We start from the raw sequence: 25,395 nt of genomic DNA on the forward strand, positions 1-25,395 counted from the left end.
TCTTGACTGTCTCCATCACGATGCACAAAGGAGCACAAAAACTAGGCAACGTGAACACTGCAGAACAGCTGCTGATGTCATGACAGTGCATTCACTGATACATAGGATTTTCTTGGATATTTGGCATCACCGTTTTAAATTCTTGTCAACCTAATCATGTTTCACATGAAGTATGGCAGCTGGTGAGGTAGGTGCAGTTTCGGTTCCAGTTCATTTTAACCGAAGTTAACGAAGAAAGCATTTCGTTTTAACAAAGTCTGTTCACATAGTTCCTGTGAGTAGCCAACCAAAGTACCATCTCGTTTACCTAGGCATTTCCATTTAAGCAAGTTTCGATTATCTGTAGTCCACTGTTTCTGGTGATCTTTTACTGTTTCTCATTGATAGCAGAATGATAGAGACATGGCACTTTTCATCTAATCATTGATGAAGGCTTTGAAGCTGGTAGAAACTGGGAAGAGGATTAAGTGCCAATGTTCCTTAATGGACATGTTCTTTGAGCCATCAAGAACATGCGGGAATTTTGCAACAAGGTCATTTTAAGCTACTGGCCCAGTACGGCCTTAAGATTAATTCATGCCTTACTTGACCGAGAACAAATTGTATGTGTATCTGGCACTTGGTATTCTCTGCTTGTGAGAGCTAATTCCGGTCTCCCACAAAGTTTGATACTTGGGCTGCTCTAATTTTTCATTTATGCTAATTAGTCACCCTCATATTTTATGTTGCATGTAGCCCAATGTGAGTTCTTGAACACAATCCTATGATCTGCATGCATCAATCTGTGCATTTTTTAAGCCATTTTATGCACATGTGTGACAAGATGTGTTTTTATGGCCAATTCCTCTCAACAGTAGAAGAAGTGAGTTCAGCTGTAGGCACAGGTAGAGAGAGAGAGAAAACATTTATTTATCATGAGTTTGGGCGACTTCCTCGCAGGGTGGAGCCCTTAGTTCAGGGCCCCAATGGCTCGCGCCAGGCACAGGTATAAAGGGTTGCGCAGCCCCATGGTGCCGTACAGTCGCACCATGCATATTGAGGTCAAGGCTATCTTCAGTGAAGCTGTTCTGAATCATGTGAAAGAAGTGCACGGCACACGAATGGCTTCGGCAGCACACTGCAAGAATTGCCAACTCATGGCTGGCAGCTCACCAATATCCTTGAAGGCAAAAGTTTACCGTAATTGCGGTCTGATGGTGCTAACACTTATATGGGACAGAAACTTGGAGGTTAACAAAGGCGCTTAAGAAGAAGCTGAAGACCCCATAAACGGAGATGGAATGAACAATGAGCCTAACATTAAAAGACAAGAAGACAATGTGTAGATTGGAAAGCAAGTGGGGGTAGCCCGTATTCTAGTTGATATCAAGAGGAAAAAAATGGAGCTGGGCATGGCATGTAATGTGTAGGGCAGATGGTATATCAGAGTTACAGAATGGGTGCCAAGGGAAGGGAATGGCAGTGAAATAGGTGGTGTGATGAAATTGGCAAGCATAGACAGTTTCAGATGGTGCAACAAAGGGGTAAATGGAGATCTCTGGAAGACGCCTTCATCCTGCAGTGTACATGAAATAAGATGTTGAACTGCCAATGACAGTAAGAGTGCTTGGTTCGATAATATGCATGCAGGAAAAAAACATTTTCAAAAAGTATGTGAGAAACACGCATTTGCATGTGCTGCAATAAAACAAAACATGGGATTGGTTTTAACATTTGCAAGGGTGTGGAAGGCATTGTGTGTCATAAAATATATAATAAAATATCTTTAGTCTTGCAGATGGCCGATATCAGCACTACAAAGGTTCAGAACAGTTGATGTAGGAGAACTAAACAGTAGGAGGTTGACGGAACTGTCGAGGAATGAATGGGGCAGCCGTATGTAGAACTTGTAGTGGAAGTCACAAATGTGTGTGGCGATCAGCAGCATTAAAAAAAAAATTCATATTCAGACTAATTTCGTAGTGCCACAGAGATTGCATGATACTGAAATTATTTCTGTGAGAAAGCCAGAGGTGACATTAGGATGAAACTGTCAAGCATATGGAACTGGCTTATAGTAAGCATTTCGAGTGTTCTACTCACCTGAGGAAGGCACAGGAAATAAAGCATGATGGGCCTGCTAAAATACATTTCAAGGAATGAAATAACATATAACATTTATTTATTTGTTTGTTTGTTTATTTCATTACCCTCAGGCCCCGAAGCCATTACAGAGGGGAGTGGGTACATTCGATAAAGTGGGGAAAAAACCAGCAGTAAATTTGTATAAAACTAAAGAGGAAAAGGAAGGGTTACATCAATACAACAAAGGAAATGAACAACAAATAGCGCACGGTAGAAAAAAAAGGAAACAAAGCCGCTTAGCATACAAAGCATAGAGAGACATTATCAACAAAGAAAGAAAACAACAGAGATGATGCTCAACACAGTAATATATGCCTACAAAACAAAGATTGGTGGAATTAAAAAGAAAAGGAAAAGAAATGGGCTAAGCAAAAAGAAAAAGGAGGACAATGCCATAATTTCTTGTGTTTATGACAACAGCAGGTTAGTTAAAGCAGCTTTGAACTTAGAATTATCAGATATTTCGATGACAGATTGGGGAAGGTGATTACAACTTGCTGATGTATTGGGGATGAATGAATTGTAAAAATGGTTATTGTGGCATGAAGGAGTACCAACGGGGCTATTCACGCACCAGTAACGTTGGAACGTGCCCAACGACGCCAGACAAGCCGGTTGCGTCATGTTGTTGAAGTATAGACGCCGGTTGTTCACTATTGTGATGTTGCGGAGCTCGACGTTTGCACGCGCATTATGTCAGAGTATATCTGCGGCTTTAGGATCAAAGTTACATTTACTTGGTTTTTAAATAAAGCGGTTAAGAAACCTTGTCAAATACTTTTGAAAAATCTTGGAATATGCAGTCAACAATGGAACCCCTATGAAGTATGGTATTTAGGTCATGTGTAAACGTTAAAAGTTTCACAAGAAAACAACCTGTGAAGTCCATGACGATGATATGTAAAAAAAAGGCATTTGACTTAGGGAGTGATCCAAAGTGAGAGTGACACGTTCCATAATTTTACATGACATGCACGTAAGTGAAATGGTCGATAATTATATGGTGAATGGCTATCCCCAGACTTCTTCAAGGAACTCACCCTTCTGACCTTCCAGGCTTCCAGAATTCAGGCTGTCTGAAGAGATTGCTGGAATAGATTAGAAAGTATTATAGCACAGTACACTTTAGTCTTCATTAAAAAGTTGGAATTTATATTATCAATGCCACGTGTTGAAGAAACTTTTAACTTATGTGTTATTCTTTCTATGTCGGGGGCACTATAACGTAAAGCTCTTCCACACTTTTCTATTCCAATTCTGCAATCAGCCCTTCACGATTGGTCACAAACGTTTTTGGACCACCTCCACTTCGCCTGTCTGTCACGTGACGTCACGAAAACCGCGACAGCTCACCATCTGATATGACATGTACACACATATTATGTATGATTAGATTGAACAAAAGCCAAATAGTTATTTCTGATCCAATGCCTTTTCGCCATTAAACCTCGGCTATTGGTTGGAAGTTTTAGGACGGCACCCACATCACCTGCCTGTCACGCGACGTCACAAAACTGCGAAAACTCACCGCGTCACAGTGACGTGTACACATTAGAGGTGCATTAATATGCCGAAGAAAACTGAATTTTTTTCTGAATAGCTGCAGGCTGCCCCATTCGAAAAGGAATAAAAAATGGCTGCCGCCGATCACTCAGGCACTCACTACTAGCACCTGCCAGAGAACCTGGATTTATTTGTATACAATAAAACTTTTTGCGTGGCCGCCTAACGTTTTCGAGCACTTTCTGCACGTTTACGACCTCATTCGGCCAACTCTTCTTTGCTGAGGATTCATTTTAGCGCCATTCTTAAGCTTCCATTGTATGCCGCTGCGATTTTCGACGAGCCACCGTAAGCTAAGTAAGGGAAAGAGGACCAATCACAGACGCTGGCACCACCCTCTTCATCCGGTTATCGATTTTCAGTGCACTGGCTTGGCACCATCAAATCTCTCTCCACTTGAGCGTCCGCCTTGCCACTTGTCAGCCAATTAGATAAGACAAGCCGCTCAGTGTAGGCAGTGTTATTCATTTTTAAAGCCAACAAAAGTGACCTCCTATAAATGAAGAGTGCATTTGATTGGTCTCTTCAGGCAACCCTGTGGGTCACCACCTGATGCTTGCGTCGGTGGTTACGTAAATTTCACATTAGAAGATTTGAATAAAAACATATTGGAATAGTTTTACATTATAGGGCCTCGGCAATATCAAAGACAAAAGGGTCCATCGGTAAAAAGTCAGTACGGGGATAGGTAGTGGTTACGGAACACACATTTTTGGAAAAACAGAAACAAATACAGAGTTCAGAACATATACACATTGATCAAGTTGGATTAGTTGGTCGTTTAGTCTTTAAGGGTGATAGCTGAATTGTCTCTTTTGTTGACTATGCTATAAAATTGTCTAGGGTTAGTAATTAGAAGAGATGGTAATGTAGTATTTAAAAATGACTCCTTGGTATGCTTGAAAGCTTTTTTATATTCAGTAGCCACAGCCTTATAAGTAGTCCAAGATTCTTGAGTACCGGTTAGTTTTGCAGAGCGAAAATGTGTTTTTCTTTTATTACACAGCCTTTTTAATGACTGAGTGAACCATGGTGATTGCCAGTTTGATGCAATGACTATGTGTGGAACGTATTTCTCGATGAGTGGTGAAACTTTTTCTTTGAACAAATTCCAGTTAGTATGGAGTTCCAGTAGTTCATGGAGCGATCATGAAAGTTGGGCAACTGATCATCTAAAAAGGCAAAGAGCTCATGGTTAACATCATAACAAGCATGTTTATAGTTGTGGATATATTTTTGTGGTTGCTCTTGTGAGGCACGGTGCAAGTCAAAGAAAAATAAAGCAGCTAGTGATCGCTTACCCCTGGTAGGTGTGATATGGGATGGAAAAGATCAAGCGTAGTGGTGAGTACGAAATTGAGGATGTTAGAATTAGTAGACGTAATTAAAGTGGCCTGCATTACAAGCTGGGATAAGTTGAAATCATTGCACAAATTCAAAAATTCATAGCCTTCGTTGGAAAAAGTATGACAATAGAAATGCACATTACACAATACTGTATTAGAGAAAATAAAGTCATCTAGTAAAATGAATGGGCTATTCAGATATCACACTCTGTGGGCTTCTCACCCGTTCTCTTTTATTGCACCTTTCAGACTAATGCCTGCTAGCTGAGTTGCCATCCACAAAACATGCCGATGGGTGCGCGACAAATTGCGCAAGTCCGACTTTCCGCATCCTCCGCTCAAGTGGCAAAACTGTCAACAACCAGTCCAAACACATGATAGTTTGGGTGCCGGGACATACCAACATTACGGGAAATCAGGAGGCCGATAGGATAGCTCGAGGGCACGCAACAAACCGAGCATCCAACAATCCCGACCCCACTGAGGAACCCGAGCCGGTAGCCCAAAGCTATTCAGAGATACTAAACTACTACAGAGGCATCAGACGAAAATACCCGCCCTCTCAGAAACAACTACATAGAGAAGATGCCGTAGCATGGCGACAGCTACAAACGGTAACATTCCCGTGCCTAAACATGCTAAGCAAGATCTACCCCACGCAGTACGAGAGCAAATGCCGATGGTGTGGAGACAAACCAACCCTATACCATATCACATGGGCTTGCCAGAAAACAGAAGGGCTAGCTATAATAAAAAACCCGAGTGCGGAACAGTGGGAGAGGGTGCTATCCAGCAACATCCTGAAAGTCCAACAAGGACTGGTAAGGCGTGCACGCAGGGTAGCTAGCCTCAGCGGAGCCCTGGACTAGGGGAACCGACCTTGGAGAGAAGATGGAAGACTCCATCTGAAGCCGCAAAAATCACTGCAGAATAAAGCAAATAAATGTTTTTCATCATCATCATCGCGACCGGATAACGAGCAAATATGTTCGCCCCATGCTGGACACAAACGACTGGTCGTTCGTGCGTACGGTCACGCGAACGGTGGTGCGTTTGAATTAGGCCTCGCAAGACGGTCTCGCAGAAGCATGGATCAGCGCACTTGCAGAATGACCGCGCCGCATGCAGACTCCGAGCCAAAGAAAAAGAGCCTTCCCCTTTTCGCGCCCAAGTAACCCCGCCGTTAGGTGGCATTAACAGAGTAACACTCGCGCCATCTCTCGTATACCCTGCAAGCATACTGACTGTCACAGTAAAGCCACGCAGCGAAGCCAGATTATAGGAGACGGGAGCTATGCGAGAAAACAACATATCAGGGGACGAGTGAGAATCACGCATCCCCACAACTTTAATCGTATGGAGAACATCATGAAGGTTATCAGCAAAGGCGGGTAACCAGGATGGCAGACGAGAACAAATGCCCAATATCAATTTCTTATAGCATATTTGTACTTCAACCGAGACAACTTCTAAATCATTATTAGTAAGATGGATAGGAAAAAATAAAACACCATCAGAGACTGCTCTAAGCATGCCTCCGCCACACCTAGCACCCCTGTCTCACTGGTAAATGTTAGCGTTCTTTTTTTTTTGCTATAGAACAATTCACTACTATCAATCTTTGCAGATAACCAGGCTTCAGTAAGACAGATTCTGGTAGCATCAGAAGCATTGATAGCAGAGCAAAGATCGTCACGTTTTGGAAGTATGCTTCAAATATTTGTGAGTAAAAGTGAAAGTTGGTTACTGACTGGTAACTTTGATCCACTGCAACCTTGCGCAGTGGACTAAAATGTTTCTTAAGCAAGGAAATAAAGATTTAAGGCTGGAAGTTTGCAAAGTTATTGATGAACCCCTCTTCAAGCTGATGTGGACTTGAAAATGGTTTCAAAGAATTGAAATAATGCATTAAATAAGCACATTAATAAGAATGGAGTGCAGTCAGTGGCGGTGAAGGTGAGCTCAGGGGAGGAGCACACGTCATCAGCACAAAATGGTGTCCACAGGGTGTATTGTGCCACGCCCTTATGAGTGCTTTGTGCTCGAGTGCTTTAGTGTGATTTGCTATGTCATAAGTCTGGGCTTAAAGCAACTTAAGTTGTTGCATTTGAACTTTTGTTCTAACTAGGTCAGCACACTTTTACCAGTGACTGTAGCATGTTGGTTAGAAGCTTAAGCCATTAACATCTTTTATGTCAGTATAGCATTTCACAGAGTCAGTAGTTTCCTTGGAATGTGGAGTTCTGCATCTAGGTATACCTATGTGTGCGCACAGCTGGGCAAGAATTTAGTGGCCAGAAATTTAGAAGCAATGTGTCAAATTGTTTACATGGCTTTTGGAATGCGAATGAAACACCTGATGTTATTTGAATTTGATGATGATATAAGGAGTTTAATGGTGCATGGGCCAGTCATTTGAATTTAAGCTTCTGTGGCCACTAGTATATGTGATATACTTGTTTGTTCACAAATGATTCATTATAGGTGAGGTAATGCTGTGAGTTGCTGCCTACTACAGTGGCAGTGTTTCAGTTTTGGCTAACTGTGTGTGCCTTCTTACTGTGTGCATTCAGCCCAGTGGGGAGCTGCCAGCCGACCCAAATGAAGAGGAGGAGGTCTTGTCATGCATTGAGGCCATCTACTGCTCACCCGAAGGGGATTTTGACGCTAGTGACCATGAGCTCAAGGTATCCATGCAGCTGTCATTGAAAACATCTGTCCTAAATAGCAGGAGAAGATCCAAAGAAGTGGTGCCAGAATGTGCCTGACCACTGTAATTAAATTTTAGGCCATGTAAAAAGCCCTGTTTATCTATAGCAGATTTCACGCAGAATTGCCAGTTCAATCAAACTATGAGTGGATGCATCACAAAAAGCTATAAAAATATGTTTTTTGCACTGCAACATAAACCAAGGATCGGTAGAACCAATCTCACAATGACTGTCAAGGGTAATGCATACAGCATTGAATCCGTATAGCGACACAGTGTATTGCCACCATTGAAACAAATTATGTTTGAAGCTTGTACTGTGATAGGGTTCCTCTTTCGGGCTTTGCTGAGAACACTTTGTGCCATATAGCACCGCTGCTGCCGCAAAGCATGGCCTCCGAAATGCGTGGCATGCCATTGCCTGCGAACGCTCAGAAATACGTCATGCAGCAGCCGGGCTCCTCTCTTGCACTTCTTTATGGACCTGCTGCACCAGGCATGTACCCAGGATTTTTTTTTGAAGGGGGGGGGGGGACGGGGGGGGACCCAAGGTAACCGTTCTATGCAAATGAAGGGGGCACCTTTACTAGTACAAATGTGAATTACACCTGCCATTCGCTGTAAAGACACGTAAACCCACAAAAGAGAAATGAAACAAGGTGTATCTCACAGGTACGCCTGTGAGAAACACATCTACTTTACTTGGCAAACAAGAAGCCACATCAAATGGACTTAAATGGGGTTTATTTTTGTGGTTACCACCTTATTTGGGTGACCGAAAAAATTTGGAGTACGAATTATTTGCAGCCTCGCGGAGGAACAGTGGCTGGTGGTTATAAGGGCATGGGTGGGGCGTCACTGCAGACTTAATTGTATCCGACTATAGTAGAATTTTTTTAATTAGCTCCGGAAGAATTATATATAGAGAGAGAAGTAACTTTATTATAAAGTGAAAGGATTTATGTGGTTGGGGCCCTCAGTCCAGGGCCCCAATGGCTGTCGCTACCGCTCGTGCTCGTCGTATCAGGACCAGCCAGACCTGAGGCTCGGAGCGACGGAGGATCGCCTCCCACTGTGCATATGTTGGCTGGGGGGATTGCAGAAGAGGGATATCCTTAGGTGTTTTTTGGCACACAATCATGACGTGGAACGTCATCGGTGGTGCACCGCACCCTGGGCAGGTGGTGGGATATAAGGTTGGGGAGAGCTTGTTGAGAAGGAGGAGGTTCGGATACGAGTTGGTTTGAAGCCGTCTCAGGGAGAAGGATTTGGGAGGAGGGTGATATTGCAAGCGCCCTAGTCTGTAAAAGTCTAGAGTGTCCCGGTATGTGTTGGGCAAATTCTGTGAGGCTTGATATGGGTTGCTCGCCCCACTGCCAGGTGCCCGGCAGGTTAGCTCTCGGGCAGCCGCATGAGCGCGGTCATTGCCCGACAGTGAGGCATGAGCAGGTGTCCAAATCAGCCTGATGCGTGGTATTGAGGGATCTGGATTGGCGGGAAGCTTACGTGTGCTGGTGAGCGTGATTGGCTTCCTGAGGTATATGACCCCTGAGGTAGGCTCGGCATGCGTCTTGTGAGTCTGTAATGATGATGTGGTCGTGTTTTGGTGATCTTTTCATGTGACCGACGATGTGGTTGAAAGCGAGTGCTATGGCCAACGTCTCCCCTGTGAGCGTAGCCTCGGTTTGGATGCTACACGAGGTGACGATATTACCCTGATCGTCTGCCACCACCGACACTTGTCTTTCTTTGTTACTGGTCACAAGTAATTCTGGATCTGTATTGCGCGGTATGGGCGCGATGGTGAATAAGGTTCGGATGTTTGATGGGAGTGGGACAGGCTCTCGCATTGAGGGTGAATGCTGTGGGTAGCCCAGCCGTGAGAGCAAATGCCTGCCTGTAGGGGTCAGTCTCAATCTCTCGAGCTGTGCCATTGTGTGTGCTTCGATGTGTTCCTCGATGGTATTACACTGTACCCTGAGAGCAAGTAGTTGTTCCGTGGAAGCATATACAGGAATTACGAGTGCTTGTTTAACGGCTCTTCTAATAATTGTGTTTATACGGTTGGTCTGAGAGAGCGTCAGGTTGTGGTATGGGAGGTGATAGGTTAGCCGGCTGATGATGCATGCCTCGACCAACCGCAGCATATCGGTTTCCTTGAGTCCTGAGCAGCGGTTACGAATACGCCTCATCATACCAATGATTTGCTCGCACTGTCGACCAAGGAGATCTACCTTGAAGTGAGCTTTGGCATTGGATTGTAGGTGATGGCCTTTGAAATTAGAAGTGTGGTTCACCAGTGCCTGCTAAAACTGAGAATTGTTCCCTCGCTTGCCACACACTCAGTGGCACATACTCGGTGCATACATGGCACAGCTCGCCAAAGCATTGGCATAAAAAGCGTTCACTGAAAAGTGGCACTTGGCCCATGCATTTTTGCTGTCCTTGAGGAACTCTTGTGACATTGGTTTGATTCCCCTTCACACTGGAGGAATCTAAGGGATCTGATTCACCATTGTAGAGTGGCACATTCCCAATGACACATACCTGGCTGCCCAAGTTGGCGTCAAAAAGACGTTCATTGAAGAGTCACACGCACCCACTGGCACACACCCAGTGACCCAGTTTGGCATCAAAAAGGTTCATTGAAGCAAGCAAAGATCAAGTGGCATATACTCAATGTACCCAGTCGTCCAAGCCTGTGTCTGCAGTGACCCATGTAGGTGTGAAAGGGGTTCGTTAAAGAGTGACACGTGTGTACACAGTACACACGTGTCGCTCTTCAACGAACCTCATACACACGTCAGCTCAGCCAACTGACACGGTCAATTGGCTGAGCTGGGCAGGGAAGTGGTTGGAGAGGTGCGGTGGAGAGATGCGGGACACATTTGCGTCACTGGCAGGCAATGCAGGAGCGTACGTATTTGTGGACGAAGGTGTACATCCCTCGGCAATAATATTGTAGGCGAAGCCGTGTGTAAGTTTTTGACACTCCGCCGTGACCATACTGCGGGTCAGAATGAAAAGCGGAGCAGAACTCTTGTCATAGGTGGCGAGGCACTACTAAGAGCCATTTGCAGCCGTCATTGTGGTAGTTGCAGCGGTATAAAAGTCCGTCCCGGATTGTGAAATGCTGCGCCTGTCGGCGTAGCGCTCGAGGTGCCGAAGTTGCCGGAGGATTTGACAAAAAGTTGAACATCATGACGATCCATGGATCTTTTTGTTGCTCCGATGTCACGTCCAGGATGTCAAGTGGTGAGATGTCATGTCTGTTGGTAGAAGTGCTGCTGTCTGAAGTAACTGGGGAGCGCAAGAGGGCATCGGCGTCGGCGTGTTTGCGTCCAGAGCGATAGACGACAGGGATGTCATATTCCTGGATTCGGAGGGCCCACCGAGTGAGGCGGCCCGATGGGTCTTTTAGGTTGGACAACCAGCAAACAGCGTGATGATCCGTCACCACGTCAAAGCGTTGACCGTAGAGATATGGACGAAATTTCCGAAGAGCCCATATGATAGCCAGGCACTCTTTTTCTGTTACTGAGGCTCTGAGGCTGAGGTTACTGAGGCCTCACGAAACCTGAGGCCTCAGGTTTCGTGAGGGCACGACTGGCATAGGCGACTACATATTCGGCATTGGTGTTCTTGCGTTGTGCGAGCATGGCACCAAGACCGACACCACTGGCGTCAGTGTGAAGTTCTGTAGGTGCGCTGGGATCAAAACGGCGCAAAATTGGCAGAGACGTGAGTAGGTGACGAAGAGTCGCAAAGGCATCATCAGAGGCTTCCGACCAAGCAGAAAGTTCATTGTCGCCTTGGAGAAGTTGGTTTAGTGGTGCGATCACAGTAGCGAAATTGCGAATGAAACGTCGAAAGTAAGAGCATAGGCCAATGAAGCTGCGTAGTGCTTTCAAGTTAGTGGGCTTTGGAAATTCGGATATGGCACGAAGTTTAGCAGGATCAGGAAGAATGCCTTCTTTGGAGACAACGTGGCCTAATAAAGTCAGTTTTCAAGCTGCAAATCGGCACTTTTTTAAGTTAAGCTGGAGACCAGCATTCCGGAGACAGGTCAATACTTGATGTAAACGCCGAAGATGGGTCGGAAAATCAGGAGAAAAGACGAAAACATCGTCGAGGTAGCAGAGGCAAGTATGCCACTTCAGGCCGCGTAGGATGCCGTCCATCATGCGTTCGAAGGTGGTGGGTGCATTGCACAGACCGAACGGCATTACAGTGAATTCATACAAGCCGTCTGGTGTTACAAACGTGGTTTTCGAACACTCAGCGTCAGCCATGGGCACCTGCCAGTAGCCAGAGCGGAGATCTAAGGAGGAAAAAAACTCCGCACTTTGCAAACAGTCAAGGGTGTCGTCGATACGTGGCAACGGGTATACATCCTTTCGGGTAATCTTGTTAAGCCTTCGATAATCCACGCAAAATCGTATGGTGCCGTCTTTCTTTTTAACTAGGACCTGGTCACCTGGTCATTGATAACGCGTCGTTCAGTCGCCGATACTCGGTAGGGACGCTGTCGAATTGGTGCATGGCTCCCAGTGTCGATAGTGTGCGAAACAGTCGTGCGGCCGAGTGATGTTGCTTGGCAGTCAAAAGATGAAGAGAAGCCTTGGAGCAAGCGAAGAAGTTTGACGCGCTGTGTCGTCGTAAGGTCACTGGCAATAACTGGCGTAAAAGAACGCGGCAGTGACTGAGGAGGCGATGCCTCGAGAGCAGCAAGATAAGTGGAGTCGTCCATCGTGTCAAATATTGAAGATGAGGTCAGTGGCTCTGCTCTGCCAAGGCTTTCACGGCGGCGTAAAGTAATTGGTTAAGCCGATGGGTTGGAGACTCACATGAAAGAGGCGCCAGCTTTGAACTTGAGGACGGCGAACGGCAGTGGTAGTGAACGGCAGCGAACTAAGAGTTCAGACGGAGCGAAGAGTACTGTGCCGTCGTCTACAGATTCGCAAGAGATACTGACAAGAGTGGAAGACCAGGCAGGTACAACGGTGTCGTCTGAAACAGCGATTTTGCGACAATGGTCCTTATGGTCAGTGATAATATCGGTCGAAAACTGAAACAGCTCGATTTAAGCGCGGGCGCAGTCAATGATCACATGATGTGTGGAGAGAAAGTCCCAACCTAATATGACATCGTGGGAACATGATGGCAACACGAGACAGTCCAGAAAGCGGCGTCGTCACTTTTCCGATCTTGCAGCAAATACGGGCATATATCGCTGAAAGTGCAGCGCCGGTGTTGACAAGTGCTAGCGTCAATGTTCCTTCGATTGCAACTTCAATAACATTCTTCGGAGAAGTATGAGGCCTTATACATTTCGCTGGCACCGCAGTTCTCGCCTCCTGAACTGCGATACTTAGTTTTCCTGGTGCAAAGGGCTCCGCCGCCGGTGCATGGGGGAAAGTGAGCGGCGGCGAGGAGAAGGTGAACGGCGAGCGGCGGAGAATGTGGTGTTGACGGCAGAAGAAGATTGAAAGGCGTCCGAATAGTTGCGGCATTGTTGAAAACGTGGCGCATAAGGACGCACATTGTACGGGAAATTCGGTGTAAGCAGGCGACAGTGACGTGCCACGTGTCCAGCATGGCCACAATAAAAACAAATCGGACGGTGGTCTTCCATGCTCCAATGGTCTTGAGGTCGTGCATAGTTCACCAGTGGACGGACTGGAGGGGATACGGGTGGGCGCAACGGTGGGCGAAGGGGGCCGTAGGTCTGTGGCGCAGGCCTCATCGTGACTTCGGCGTACGTCAGGGGAGCGGCCGTCGGAGCCTGTTGAAGAGAAGGTGAAATGTGGTCGGCTACCTGCTCCTTGATGATAGATTGGAGAGCGGGCGCCAACGGAGTACTCGGCAGGTCGTGTGCAAGTGGAATCAAGGAAAGCCGACGAGCCACCTCTTCACAGACGAACTCCTTGACCTGTAGCAGCAGCGAAGTGTTATCCGGGGCAGCAGCCAAGCTCGACATTGAATTGGCCTGAGGTGTAGATTGGCGGGTGGCTACACGTTGTTTGCGCAGTTCGTCAAAGCTTTGACACAGACTGACGAGTTCAGAGACTGTCGAGGGATTTTTCGCCAACAGCATCTGGAAGGCGTCGTCTTCAATGCGTTTTAAGATATGGCGGATCTTCTCGGCATCAGGCATTGCGACGTCAATGCGATTGCAGAGGTCGACAACATCTTCTATATAGCTCGTAAATGTCTCCCCGCACTGTTGCGCACGGTCACGCAAACATCGCTCGGCGCGAAGCTTGCGCACCGCAGGGCGCCCAAATACTTCTGTCACGTGAGTCTTGAAGGCCGCCCACGTCGTCAGATCACGTTCGTGGTTGCGGTGCCACACGCTGGCGACACCGCTCAAATAAAACGACACGTAATTAAGTTTTTTGGTGTCATCCTAGTGGTTGTGGATGCTTACCCGGTCGTAGTCAGCGAGCCAGTCTTCGACGTCATGGTCTTCTGTACCACTGAAGATGGGTGGGTCGCGTTGCCGCAATGGGCCAGGGCAGACCACGGTAGTCACCAGGGCAGCGGGTTGTGGTTGTGGTGGTCTGTCTTCCGGCATTATGAAGACGGGCTGCAGTGTCCGATTACGAAGTTCCAGAATTCTGGTTGTACCCAGCAGCTCCACCAATTGTAAAGGGGGTTTATTCGGCTCGTACAGCAGCAGCGACAAACTCAGCACCAGCAGGTAGGGCGCAGCCAGCGAACGAACTGGGTACGTGCCACGCGATGGCAACGAGGCTTTTCAGCCTGCCGATCTTCTTTGTCACAATATATATGTGTATATATACATTGTTGCAGGAAGAAAGCAGGCCCACGAGTGTAAAATAATGTATATTTACAAATGATGAAAATGGCATTCAGGCAACTGTCAGACTTCGTCTTCCTCTCGTCCAATCCAACTTCTTCCTTTCCTTCACCGTAACATCACCCTCCCGGCAGAGTAGCTCCGTGCCGGTGCAAGTTATAGAGCATCGCTTAATGGGGGGACATAGGGCTTCAGCCTGGCAACATGAACAACATCGCTGGTGACGTTGGGAGGCACTGAAGGCTGACCGACTGGGGCGATCTTGTATGTCACATCGGACAGTTGGCGTAAGATCTGGTACGGACCAGAATAATGGCAAAGTAGTTTTTCCGACAAGCCGGCGCGACGTGAAGGCGTCCAGAGAAGGACAAGGGAACCAGGTGAAAAATGGGAGTCTTGGTGCCGAAGGTCGTAGCGCCGCTTTTGAGAAGCTTGCGAGACTGTGAGGCAATCACGGGCGACTTCTCGGGCCTGGGTGGCTAAGTCAATAGCATCGCGAGTGTAACCAGTGCTGGGTGATTGTACTGCGCAAGGTAGCAACGTGTCAAAGGGCAAGGTGGGGTCGCAGCCATACAACAGGCAAAATGGTGAAAATCCGGCAGTGTCCTGACGGGACGAGTTGTATGCGAAAGTGATGTATCGTAAAGCAATGTCCCAGTCGCGGTGATCGTCGGAAACGTACATGGCCAGCATTTCAGTTAGCGTGTGGTTGAGTCGCTCGGTGAGGTCGTTTGTTTGAGGGTGGTACGCGGTAGCAACCTGGTGTTCTGTAGAACAGGAGCGGAGCAGATCATCAACAACCTTCGATAAAAAGTAGCGGCCGTGATCCGTCAGCAACTGGCGAGGGGCACCGTGGTGCAGGATGCCGTCTTTTAGTTAGAAGTCGGGGACATCTGTAGCGCAGCTGGTTGGTAGCACTCTTGCGATAGCATATCTCGTGGCATAATTGGTTGCTACAGCAATCCATTTGTTTCCTTTGATGGAAATTGGAAAGGGGCCAAGGAGGTCTAGGCCCACCCGGTAGAAGGGCTGTGTAGGGATATGAATTGGTTGCAGCAAATTAGCGGGGGGCATAGCAGGCGTCTTCCTGCACTGACACAGGTCGCAAGAAGCAACATAACGGCGCACAGAGCGATAAATGCCGGGCCAGAAGAAGCGTCGCCGCAGGCGGTCGTATGTACGAGTGGTGCCCAGATGTCCAGCAGTAGGAGCGTCGTAAAGTCGCTGGAGCACGGCTAGTCGAAGGTGCTTGGGAACGACTAGGAGGAGCTCCGGGCAGTCAGGACGAATGCTAAGACGGTACAAAGTTCCATCGCGCAAGGTAAACATCCGGAGGGACGGGTCATTGGGGGAGAAGCTTAGGCGTTCCATAAGTGTTCGTAGAACAGGATCTTTGCGCTGCTCGTCGCCAATATGGAGGAAGCCGGAGAGGGATAGAACACTGATGTCCGAGTCTGCATCGGTGTCGTCCAGTTGATCCACGGGATTGTGGGACAGACAGTCAGTGTCTTTATGCAGACGCCCTGATTTATACATAATAGAAACTGTATGTTCTTGTAGACACAAGGCCCAACGTGCAAGTCATCCAGTTGGGTCCTTCAAAGAGGAGAGCCAGCAGAGGGCGTGATGATTGCTTACGACGCAGAAGCTCTGACCGAAAAGGTACGGCCGAAATTTTGCGACCGCCCATACGAGCGCGAGACATTCTCTCTCAGTAATGGAGTCGGTCAGGCGTGGAAAGAAGGCGGCTAGCGTAAGTGATCACACGATCTTGGCCCTGTTGACGCTGAGCAAGGACAGCGCTGACGCCATGACCACTCGCGTTAGTTCGTACTTTAGTTGGCGCAGAAGGTTCAAAGTGTGACAGAATTGGGGAAGTTGTAAGCCGCTCAATCAGGGTAGAGAACGCTTTCTCCTGCAGTGGTCCCCAGGAGAAAGAGACGTCTTTCTTAAGAAGGTCAGTGAGAGGGTGTGCTATGTCGGCAAAATTTTTCACAAATCGCCAGAAATAAGAGCATAAGCCCAGAAAACTACGGACATCGTTTGTTGAACAAGGAACAGGAAAATTCCGCACGGCGTGAACTTTCTGTGGATCAGGTTGGATTCCAGTGGCATTTACGAGATGGCCGAGAATGTTAATTTCACGGCGACTGAAATGGCACTTGGAGGAGTTTAGCTGAAAGCCAGCCCTGCGAAACATGGAAACTATGGTTGTGAAGCACCGCAGATGGCTCTCAAAGTTCAGCGAAAACACAATCACATCATTGAGGTAACAGAGGCATGTAGACCACTTCAAGCTGCGCAAGAGAGAGTCCATCATGCGCTCGAATGTAGCTGGCGCATTGCATAATCCAAAGGGCATGACTTTAAATTGGTACAGACCGTCCGGTGTGACAAAGGCGGTTTTCTCACGGTCCATCTCATCGACGCTAATCTGCCAATAGCCAGAGCGGAGGTCAATTGATGAAAGGTATTGGGATCCGTGAAGGCAGTCAAGAGCGTCATCAATGCGAGGCAGGAGATAAACATCCTTCTTTGTTATCCTGTTGAGGTGACAGTAGTCAACGCAGAAGCGCCACGAGTTGTCTTTCTTCTTTACTAAGACAACTGCTGATGCCCACGTGCTACTTGTAGGTTCAATGATGTCCTTGTCCTATCATCCTGTCTACCTTTTTTTGTATGATGGCCCTTTCTGTTGCGGAGACACGACATGGCCACCTATGAATGGGGCTGGCGTCACCGGTGTTGATGCGATGCGTGGCAATAGATGTCTGACCAAGTGGACGGTCGTCCAATTTTCCCGATAAGATGACAGGAGGTGACGAAGAGCTGCTGTTTGCTCGGAAGGAAGGTCAGGGGTGATCATCTTAGAAACATCGTCCGCAGGCTTCGAGTACGGAGGCGTGGGTGACAATGGTCCGTTGGTACTGAGGAAGGATTCAGAGGTCAAAGAAGAAACCTCAAATTTTTCCAGAGGAGTGATATGCGCAATGGCGATACCGTGTGGCAGCACATGTGACGAAAATCCAAAATTGAGGATGGGCATGCAAGTGCAGTTTTCGCGGATCCGGACTAAGGTGCTCGGCAGGGCAATATTGCGTGACAAAACCACGTCAGTAAGCGGCAACACGACGTACTCGCCATCAGGTACGTGAGGACAGGGCGTCAGGAGGACATTTGTAGCCGCTTGTGGAGACAGCCTTGCAAACTCAGCAGAACATAAGTGGTGTGAAGCACAAGTTGTTGTGTCGGCAGGAAGCGGCAGATCCAACTGTACAACACCTGCGGAGCAGTCAATTTGGGCAGAGTGTTCCGAAAGGAAATCGAGGCCGAGAATTAGGTCGTGTGGACAAGGACGATAAATAGAACAATGGTATGATGGCCCCCAATGGTCACACGTGCTGTGCACATACCAAGGACAGGTAAAGTACTACCATCGGTGACTCGCACAGTGCCCAGTACGGCGGGTGTCAGAACCTTTTTGAGCCTTCAGCGGAGAGCAGCGCTCATAACTGAAAGCTGCACTCCTGTATCAACGAGAGATCTAACAGGAACGCCATCAACTTCAATGTCCAGTAGGTTTCCACATGTAGGCAGGGTCAACAGAGGATTTGTGGGCCGGGTCGTAGTTGCAGCTTCACCTCCGGGAGCTGCACCGCCTAGTTTCCCGAAGCGAAGCGACCGGTTGCAGAAGGGGACGAAGAGCAGTGAACGAGAGGTAAACGGGACCTACGACCTTGCAGAGACGGGGAGCGGCTAGATCTTGGTAGAGCACTGTCAGCGTTGATGTTCCTAGTCGGCGTATAGGACGAGAAAGTGCAATTGTCTGGCACTTGGTGGTAGTAACTCGGAGACGACCACCGAGGAGGCCACGACCAGTGGTTGCGGCAATGATGGGCGATGTGTCCAATACCGGAACAATTAAAGCAGAAGGGTTTATCATCCGCTGTGCGCCAGTCAGCTGGGTTGCGACGGGGTGGCGGAAAGCTTTGCGTCTGGGAGCAAGCGGCCGGAGTAATCTGGCAGTTGTTTGTATGGCGGACCGAGCAGAAAGATGGAATGCCCAAACTTGCTATTTCCTCCCGAACGACCGCTTGTATAAGGGAGATAGCGAACAGCACGCTTTCCCAACAGTCGGAACAAACTGGAGCCGGAGCCACGGCCTCAATTTCAAGGCGAACAATGCGCGTGATACCTTCCAGTCCTGCGGGCTGAACGAACCGCGGCAAGAAGATGTCGCGGCGGTATTGGGAAATCGGTCGAAAGTTTGAGCGACGCGGCGGCCTTTCGCTTGTTCGAAGCGCCGGCACTCCTTTACAATTGCATCCACAGTGGCACAATCCTTACATATCAGGAGATTGAAGGCATCTTCTGCAATACCTTTCAGTAAGTGACCAATCTTGTCTGCCTCGGTCATGTTGTCATCAGCCTTTCGACACAGGGCCAGCACATCCTGTATGTACATGACATAGGATTCTGTGGACGTCTGAGCGTGGCACGCAAGTTCTTTTTTTGCTGCCAGCTGACGACCGACAGGTCTGCCAAACAGGTCTCGCATTTTTTCTTTGCAGACATCCCAGCTCGTTAGGTCAGCTTTGTGTGTGTCGTACCATTGCTTCGCAGTTCCTCTTAGATAAAATATCACGTTTGCTAGCATCATTGTTGGATCCCACCTGTTGTTGTCGCACACTCACTCATACATCGTAAGCCAGTCCTCGACGTCGGCATTGTCCATGCCACAAAATGTCCCTGGGTCCCGCAGATGAGTGAGGATGACCGTTGGCACGAGCTGCTGAGGTGTTGTCGCTTGTGTCGGTTGATTTGCCATTGTGGCAGCAGGTAGGTGACGTCTGCTGCGAAGTTCTGTGATTGTACCCCGCACCTTCCACCAAAATGTTGCAGGAAGAAAGCAGGCCCACGAGTGTAAAATAATGTATATTTACAACTGATGTTAATGGTGTTCAGGCAACTGCCAGACTTCGTCTTCCTCTCATCCAATCCAACTTCTTCCTTCCCTTCACCGTAACAGTGTATATATATATATATAAAGAAGCACAACTTTGTGTTTATCTTTGGTCTATTTGCCCAACAGTGTACGATGACTGTTGGGCAAAAAAAAGAGCGTCAAAGATAAACGTGCAGTTGTGCTTCTCATGTTTCTGAATACGCTTGGCCTATTGAAAAAATTCAGTCGCCACTATACAATAGCTAACGGATTTTTCACACTTGATGGGTATTCCAGACATGATAAATGCACCGTCAGGGTTCCTGTAGAGCTAATGCACTTTCACAAAAGATTTTTGCAAGCGAGCTGACCCCATGACGATCAAAGGGGAGTTGACGTCCCATACCCAGACCCGCTTGCTGACCTGAAGAGGCTGCAGTGTGTCAGCCGCGTGTCCTCATTTGAAGTTGGGTGCTTGGTGCCTCCGGTTGTCCTGGTCAGGCTGAGTGAATGGGACGGACGGGGCCAGGCTGGCTCCAGCTGGTGCGACATCTTTGGTACCCAGGTCTGTAGGCAGCTGAGCAGGGCTCACTCCGTTTACCTGAGGAGTGTCCCGGTATGCTAGAAGTGCCAGGTAGGGATAATTCGCCTTCCGCAGCAGGTCCTTGACCATCCATTCCACCTCCCCGTTCGACTGTGGAAAATGGGGGCTGCTTGTGACATGGTGAAAGCTGTAGGACTCTGTGAAGGCAGAGAACTCTCTTGCAGCAAACTGAGGACCGTTATCACTGCGCACCAGTCCTGGGATCCCATGACGCGCAAAGACACTCTTGATGGCGTTGAAGACAGCTGGTGCTGTCGTCGAGCGCAAGCTGATGACTTGTGGTAAACATGAGTAGTAATCCACCAGAAGGACGTAGTCCTGGCCGTTCAGATGAAAAAGGTCGACACCCACCTCTTCCCAGGGTCGAGTTGGAGTGTTTGACGGCAGCATGGGCTGCATGGTGCTGCACCCTGGTTTCAGCTCGTGTGGGGCAGTTAGCCACCAGTGTGTCTATCTGCTTAAAGGAGGTTCCAAGACCCCCCTTTATGCATTTGACTGTCTATAGAATTGTCACATGGTGGTGACGCTGAAGAACACAGTAGCAATACTGTGAAAGACAAAACTAACTTTTATTGGGCGAACCTGTGCCCACAAAAACAGGCTACACTTATAGCACAACGATAGCAGTGAACACGGTCAGGGATCGTCAAAAATCTGATCAGCGGGTCGAGCGTGTCGGCTTTTATACAGCAGTCGTCGAATGTTCCAGACTAATCATTGGGACCGGCGTGCCTTCCACAAAGTTCTACACCATTCGCGTCAGGCGAGTAAATCAAATAACACAAGGTTCGGCGACAACAGACAGCGGATAGAAGCATCGATAACTTTCCAGAAACTTCGGATACATGCAGGCGCATCCCGCGCTGTGCAATAACATTTGTTAAGCGGCGAAGCATGGTCGCCCGATAAAGATAAGTACACGTGTCAATGCTCCCCTCTTAAAGAGCATCGACCCAATGCTGCAAACAAACGAAAGTAATAAAAAAAGTACTCGTAGCAAAGAAAACAACAAAATAAGGAAGTTCGTCAGCGTCCGTAAAAGGGTTTAAGGCGCACCACGTGGACCACTTCAGATCGTGCGCGGCGCCGCTGTGAATGCAAAATGCCATCTGGCACGACCTCATAGTCCAGTGCTCCAATACGTCGGATGACTTTGTAGGGTCCGAAATAGCGTCGCAGTAGTTTCTCACTCAGTCCTCGTCGGTGTATTGGGGTCCATATCCAAACACGGTCGCCGGGCTGGTACTCGACGAAGCGTCGTCGGAGGTTGTAGTGTCGGCTGTTGGTACGCTGCTGGTTCTTGATACGTAGGCGGGTGAGCTGTCGGGCTTCTTCGGCGCGCTGGAGATAGGTAGCGACGTCAAGATTCTCTTCGTCCGTTACGTGCGGCAGCATGGCGTCGAGCGTCGTTGTCGGGTTCCTGCCGTAAACCAACTTGAACGGCGTGATCTGTGTTGTTTCTTGCACCGCCGTGTTGTAGGCGAATGTTACGTACGGCAGGACAGCATCCCAGGTCTTGTGTTCGACGTCGACCTACATTGCCAGCATGTCAGCGAGGGTCTTGTTCAGGCGCTCCTTGAGACCATTTGCCTGCGGGTGGTAGGCAGTTGTCCTCCTGTGGCTTGTCTGACTGTATTGCAGAATGGCTTGGGTGAGCTGTGCTGTAAAAGCCGTTCCTCTGTCGGTGATGAGGACTTCTGGAGCACCATGTCGTAGCAGGATGTTCTCGACGAAAAATTTCATCACTTCGGCTGCGCTGCCTTTCGGTAGAGCTTTAGTTTCAGCGAAGCGGGTAAGATAGTCCGTCGCCACGATGATCCACTTATTTCCGGAAGTTGATGTTGGAAACGGTCCTAACAAGTCCATCCCAATCTGCTGAAAAGGTCGGTGAGGAGGCTTGATTGGCTGTAGTAATCCCGCTGGCCTTGTCGGTGGTGTCTTGCGTCGTTGACAGTCTCGACATGTCTTGACGTAACGGGCGACATCGGCGGTTAGGCGCGGCCAGTAATACCGTAATACCAGAATCCGAGGTGCCCAGCTGTCGGATCGTCATGTAGGGCGTGCAGTACTTTTGCACACTATGCTGACTGAACAACAAGAAAGTAGTCGGCACGGACTGGTGAGAAGTTCTTCTTAACGAGTAGGTTGTTTTGAAGCGTGAACGAAGACTGTCCACGCTTAAATGCCCTAGGGACAGCGTCGGTGTGCTCATCCAAATAATCGAAGAGGCCTTTAAGCTCCGGGTCCGCTCGTTGTTGTTCGGCGAAGTCTTCTGCGCTTATTATTCCAAGGAAGGCATCGTCATCTTCGTCATCTTGCGGCGGCGAGTCTGTGGGGGCGCATGATAGGCAATCGGCATCAGAGTGTTTTCGTTCAGACTTATAGGTTACAGTGATATCGTATTCCTGCAGTCTTAGGCTCCACCGCGCCAGCCGTCCTGAAGGATCCTTTAAGTTCGCTAGCCAACACAAGGCGTGATGGTCGCTGACAACTTAGAATGGCCTGCCATATAGGTAAGGATGAAATTTCACTGTAGCCCAAACGATGGCGTGGCATTCCTTTTCAGTTGTAGAATAATTGCCTTCCGCTTTTGCCAACGACCGGCTAGCGTAAGCTATCACGTGTTCATGTCCATCTTTTCTCTGGACTAGGACGGCACCGAGACCTAGGCTACTGGCGTCAATGTGGATTTTGGTATCAGCGTCCTCGTCGAAATGCACAAGTACGGGCGGTGACTGCATGCGTCGTTCGAGTTCTTGAAATGCGTCGGCCTGCGGCGTTTCCCACTTGAACTCGACGTCACATTTAGTTAGCTGTGTCAGCGGCTCAATGATGTGTGAAAAGTCCTTGACAAAGCGCCTATAGTAGGCACACATGCCAAGGAATCTACGCACTGCCTCCTTGTCGATGGGCTGCGGGAACTTTGCAATAGCAGCTGTCTTCTGTGGGTCAGGGCGGACTCCAGACTTGCTGATGACGTGGCCTAGGAACGGAAGTTCATCGTAAGCGAAGCGGCACTTTTCTGGCTTCAGAGTGAGCCCTGATGACTTGATGGCCTCTAGTACTGTCGCTAGCCGCCTAAGGTGATCGCCGAAATTTCCGGCGAAGACAATGACGTCATCCAAGTAAGCAAGACAGGTCTGCAGGTGCCGAGCACAGTTCGAATGGCATGACCTTGAACTCATAGAGGCCGTCTGGCATGATGAAGGCGGTCTTTTCGCGATCTTTTTTGTCGACTTCTACTTGCCAGTAGCCAGACTTGAGACTCATCGACGAGAAGTATTTTGCGTTGCAGAGCCGATCTAATGTGTCGTCTATCCTTGGTAGGGGGTATACATTCTTCTTTGTGATCCTGTTCAGTCGACGATAATCGACGCAGAAACGTAAGGTACCGTCCTTTTTCTTCACCAAGACAACAGGTGATGCCCACAGGCTTTTCGATGGCTGGATGATGTCGTCTCGCAGCATTTCGTCGACTTGTTCTTTTATAGCTTCACGTTCTCGCTGCGAAACTTGGTAAGGGCTCTGGCGGAGTATGGTCTTGCGCACTCCTCGGTGATTATGCGATGCTTTGCAACTGGTGTCTGTCGAATCCTTGATGATGTCGAGAGGCAGCCTTTGTATCGTCGGAGCAGACTTCTGAGCTGTTCTTGCTTAATCATGGGGAGACTTGGATGAATGTCGTAGTCTGGTTCGGGAACCATGGTCGTTGGGGTAGGTGCGGCGGAATCCGAGAGGACGAATGCATTACTGTTTTCCAGAATTTCCTCGATGTAGGCGATTGTCGTGCCCTTGTTGATGTGCTTGAACTCCTGGCTGAAGTTTGTCAGCAACACTTCAGTTTTCCCTCCGTGCAGTCGAGCGATCCCTCTTGCGACGCAAATTTCACGGTCGAGCAGTAGACGCTGGTCACCCTCGATGACGCCTTCTACGTCGGCAGGTGTTTTGGTGCCTACGGAAATGACAATGTTGGATCGAGACGGGATGCTTACTTGACTTTCAAGCACGCTTAAGGCATGGTGACTACGAGAGCTCTCCGGCGGTATCGCTTCATCTCCTGACAGCGTTATCGACTTCGACTTCAGGTCGATGATTGCGCCGTATTGGTTCAGGAAGTCCATGCCAAGAATGACGTCTCGTGAACACTGTTGGAGGATAACGAAGTTGGCAGGGTAAGTCCGGTCATGAACAGAAATTCTTGCCATGCAGATTCCAGTCGGCGTGACAAGGTGTCCTCCAGCTGTCCAAATTTGAGGGCCTTCCCATGCAGTTTTTACTTCCTTCAACTGGGCGGTGATGTGTCCACTCATGACGCAGCAATCAGCCCCTGTGGCCATCGAGAAGCACGTCGAAGTCGATGGTTCTTTGTCTTGCATTACAGTTCAGTCTTGGCGTGGCATCACAGCTGAGTTGAGTTCACCTGTGGCTGGTACATGACGTTGTCAGGTCGTTTTTTATCGTCGTATTCTTTGCTTCCACACTTCGTTGGGATTGTGGCGTGTCGTCATGTCGTCGAGGTAGTTTCTTCGGCGGCGGAGAATCTTCGTCAGTTTGACGAACAGCAACCGCACCTCCATCGGTTGCTGCTTTTAGTTTTCCGGATATGGGCTCGCTGACCGGCCCCGGGCTGGGACCGTGTATGGTCGGCACTGCGGCGACAGGTAGCGGCCTAGTGATGGTAAACGAGATGGCCGTCGAGGGCTCCACTGAGTGGCAGCGAGGTAGTCGGTGATATCACGAGGTCGTTCGCCAATCTATGGTCGCGGCGCATTAACGGCGAACCCTCGCAGTCACATCTCCCGGTATGGGTATCAGCGGTAGACGTGACCCGCTTCTCCGCAGTGGTAGCAGAGTGGGCGGTGGTCAGGAGCGCGCCAAATGTCCGTCCTCCTTGTGTAGCGGCGCTGGGCGATGGGTGTGCGTGCTGGTGGTGGCGTTAAAGGGCCCTGGCGCAGTCGTGCAGGGGGGCTTTGACGGCGGGCGATGGCGGCGTAGGTCATCGCTTGCAGCTGAGGCTGCGGCGATTCAGGGCCTACTCCGAGTTGTTGTTGGAGCTCCTCACGCACGGCGTCAGCAATCGAAGACACTTGAGGCTATGATGAAGGCAACAGCTTCTGTAGTTCCTCCCGCACGACCGCTCGAATAGTCTCGCGCAGGTTGTCGGTGGCCAGTGACGCAACTCTAGCGTAGTTTGTCGAGTTCGTGCGGCGGTTGAATTGCCGGTTCCGCATTTCCAGTGTCTTCTCAATGCTGGTGGCCTTGCGAAGAAACTCGTCGGCG

General features: G+C 48.8%; 1 protein-coding gene across 1 annotated transcript in view; it reads left to right on the forward strand.

Moving 5' to 3' along the window:
- Nucleotides 1-25,395, forward strand: part of Vps50 (vacuolar protein sorting 50) — a 199,116-nt gene that overhangs the window by 1,842 nt on the left and 171,879 nt on the right. The window contains exon 3 of the mRNA XM_065439255.1: nt 7,607-7,720. Coding sequence (XP_065295327.1) covers nt 7,607-7,720 — 114 coding nt within the window. The remainder of the gene's footprint in view (nt 1-7,606; nt 7,721-25,395) is intronic.

This window comes from Dermacentor albipictus, chromosome 1, assembly GCF_038994185.2.
Source record: "Dermacentor albipictus isolate Rhodes 1998 colony chromosome 1, USDA_Dalb.pri_finalv2, whole genome shotgun sequence".
Classification (NCBI taxonomy): Eukaryota; Metazoa; Arthropoda; class Arachnida; order Ixodida; family Ixodidae; genus Dermacentor; species Dermacentor albipictus.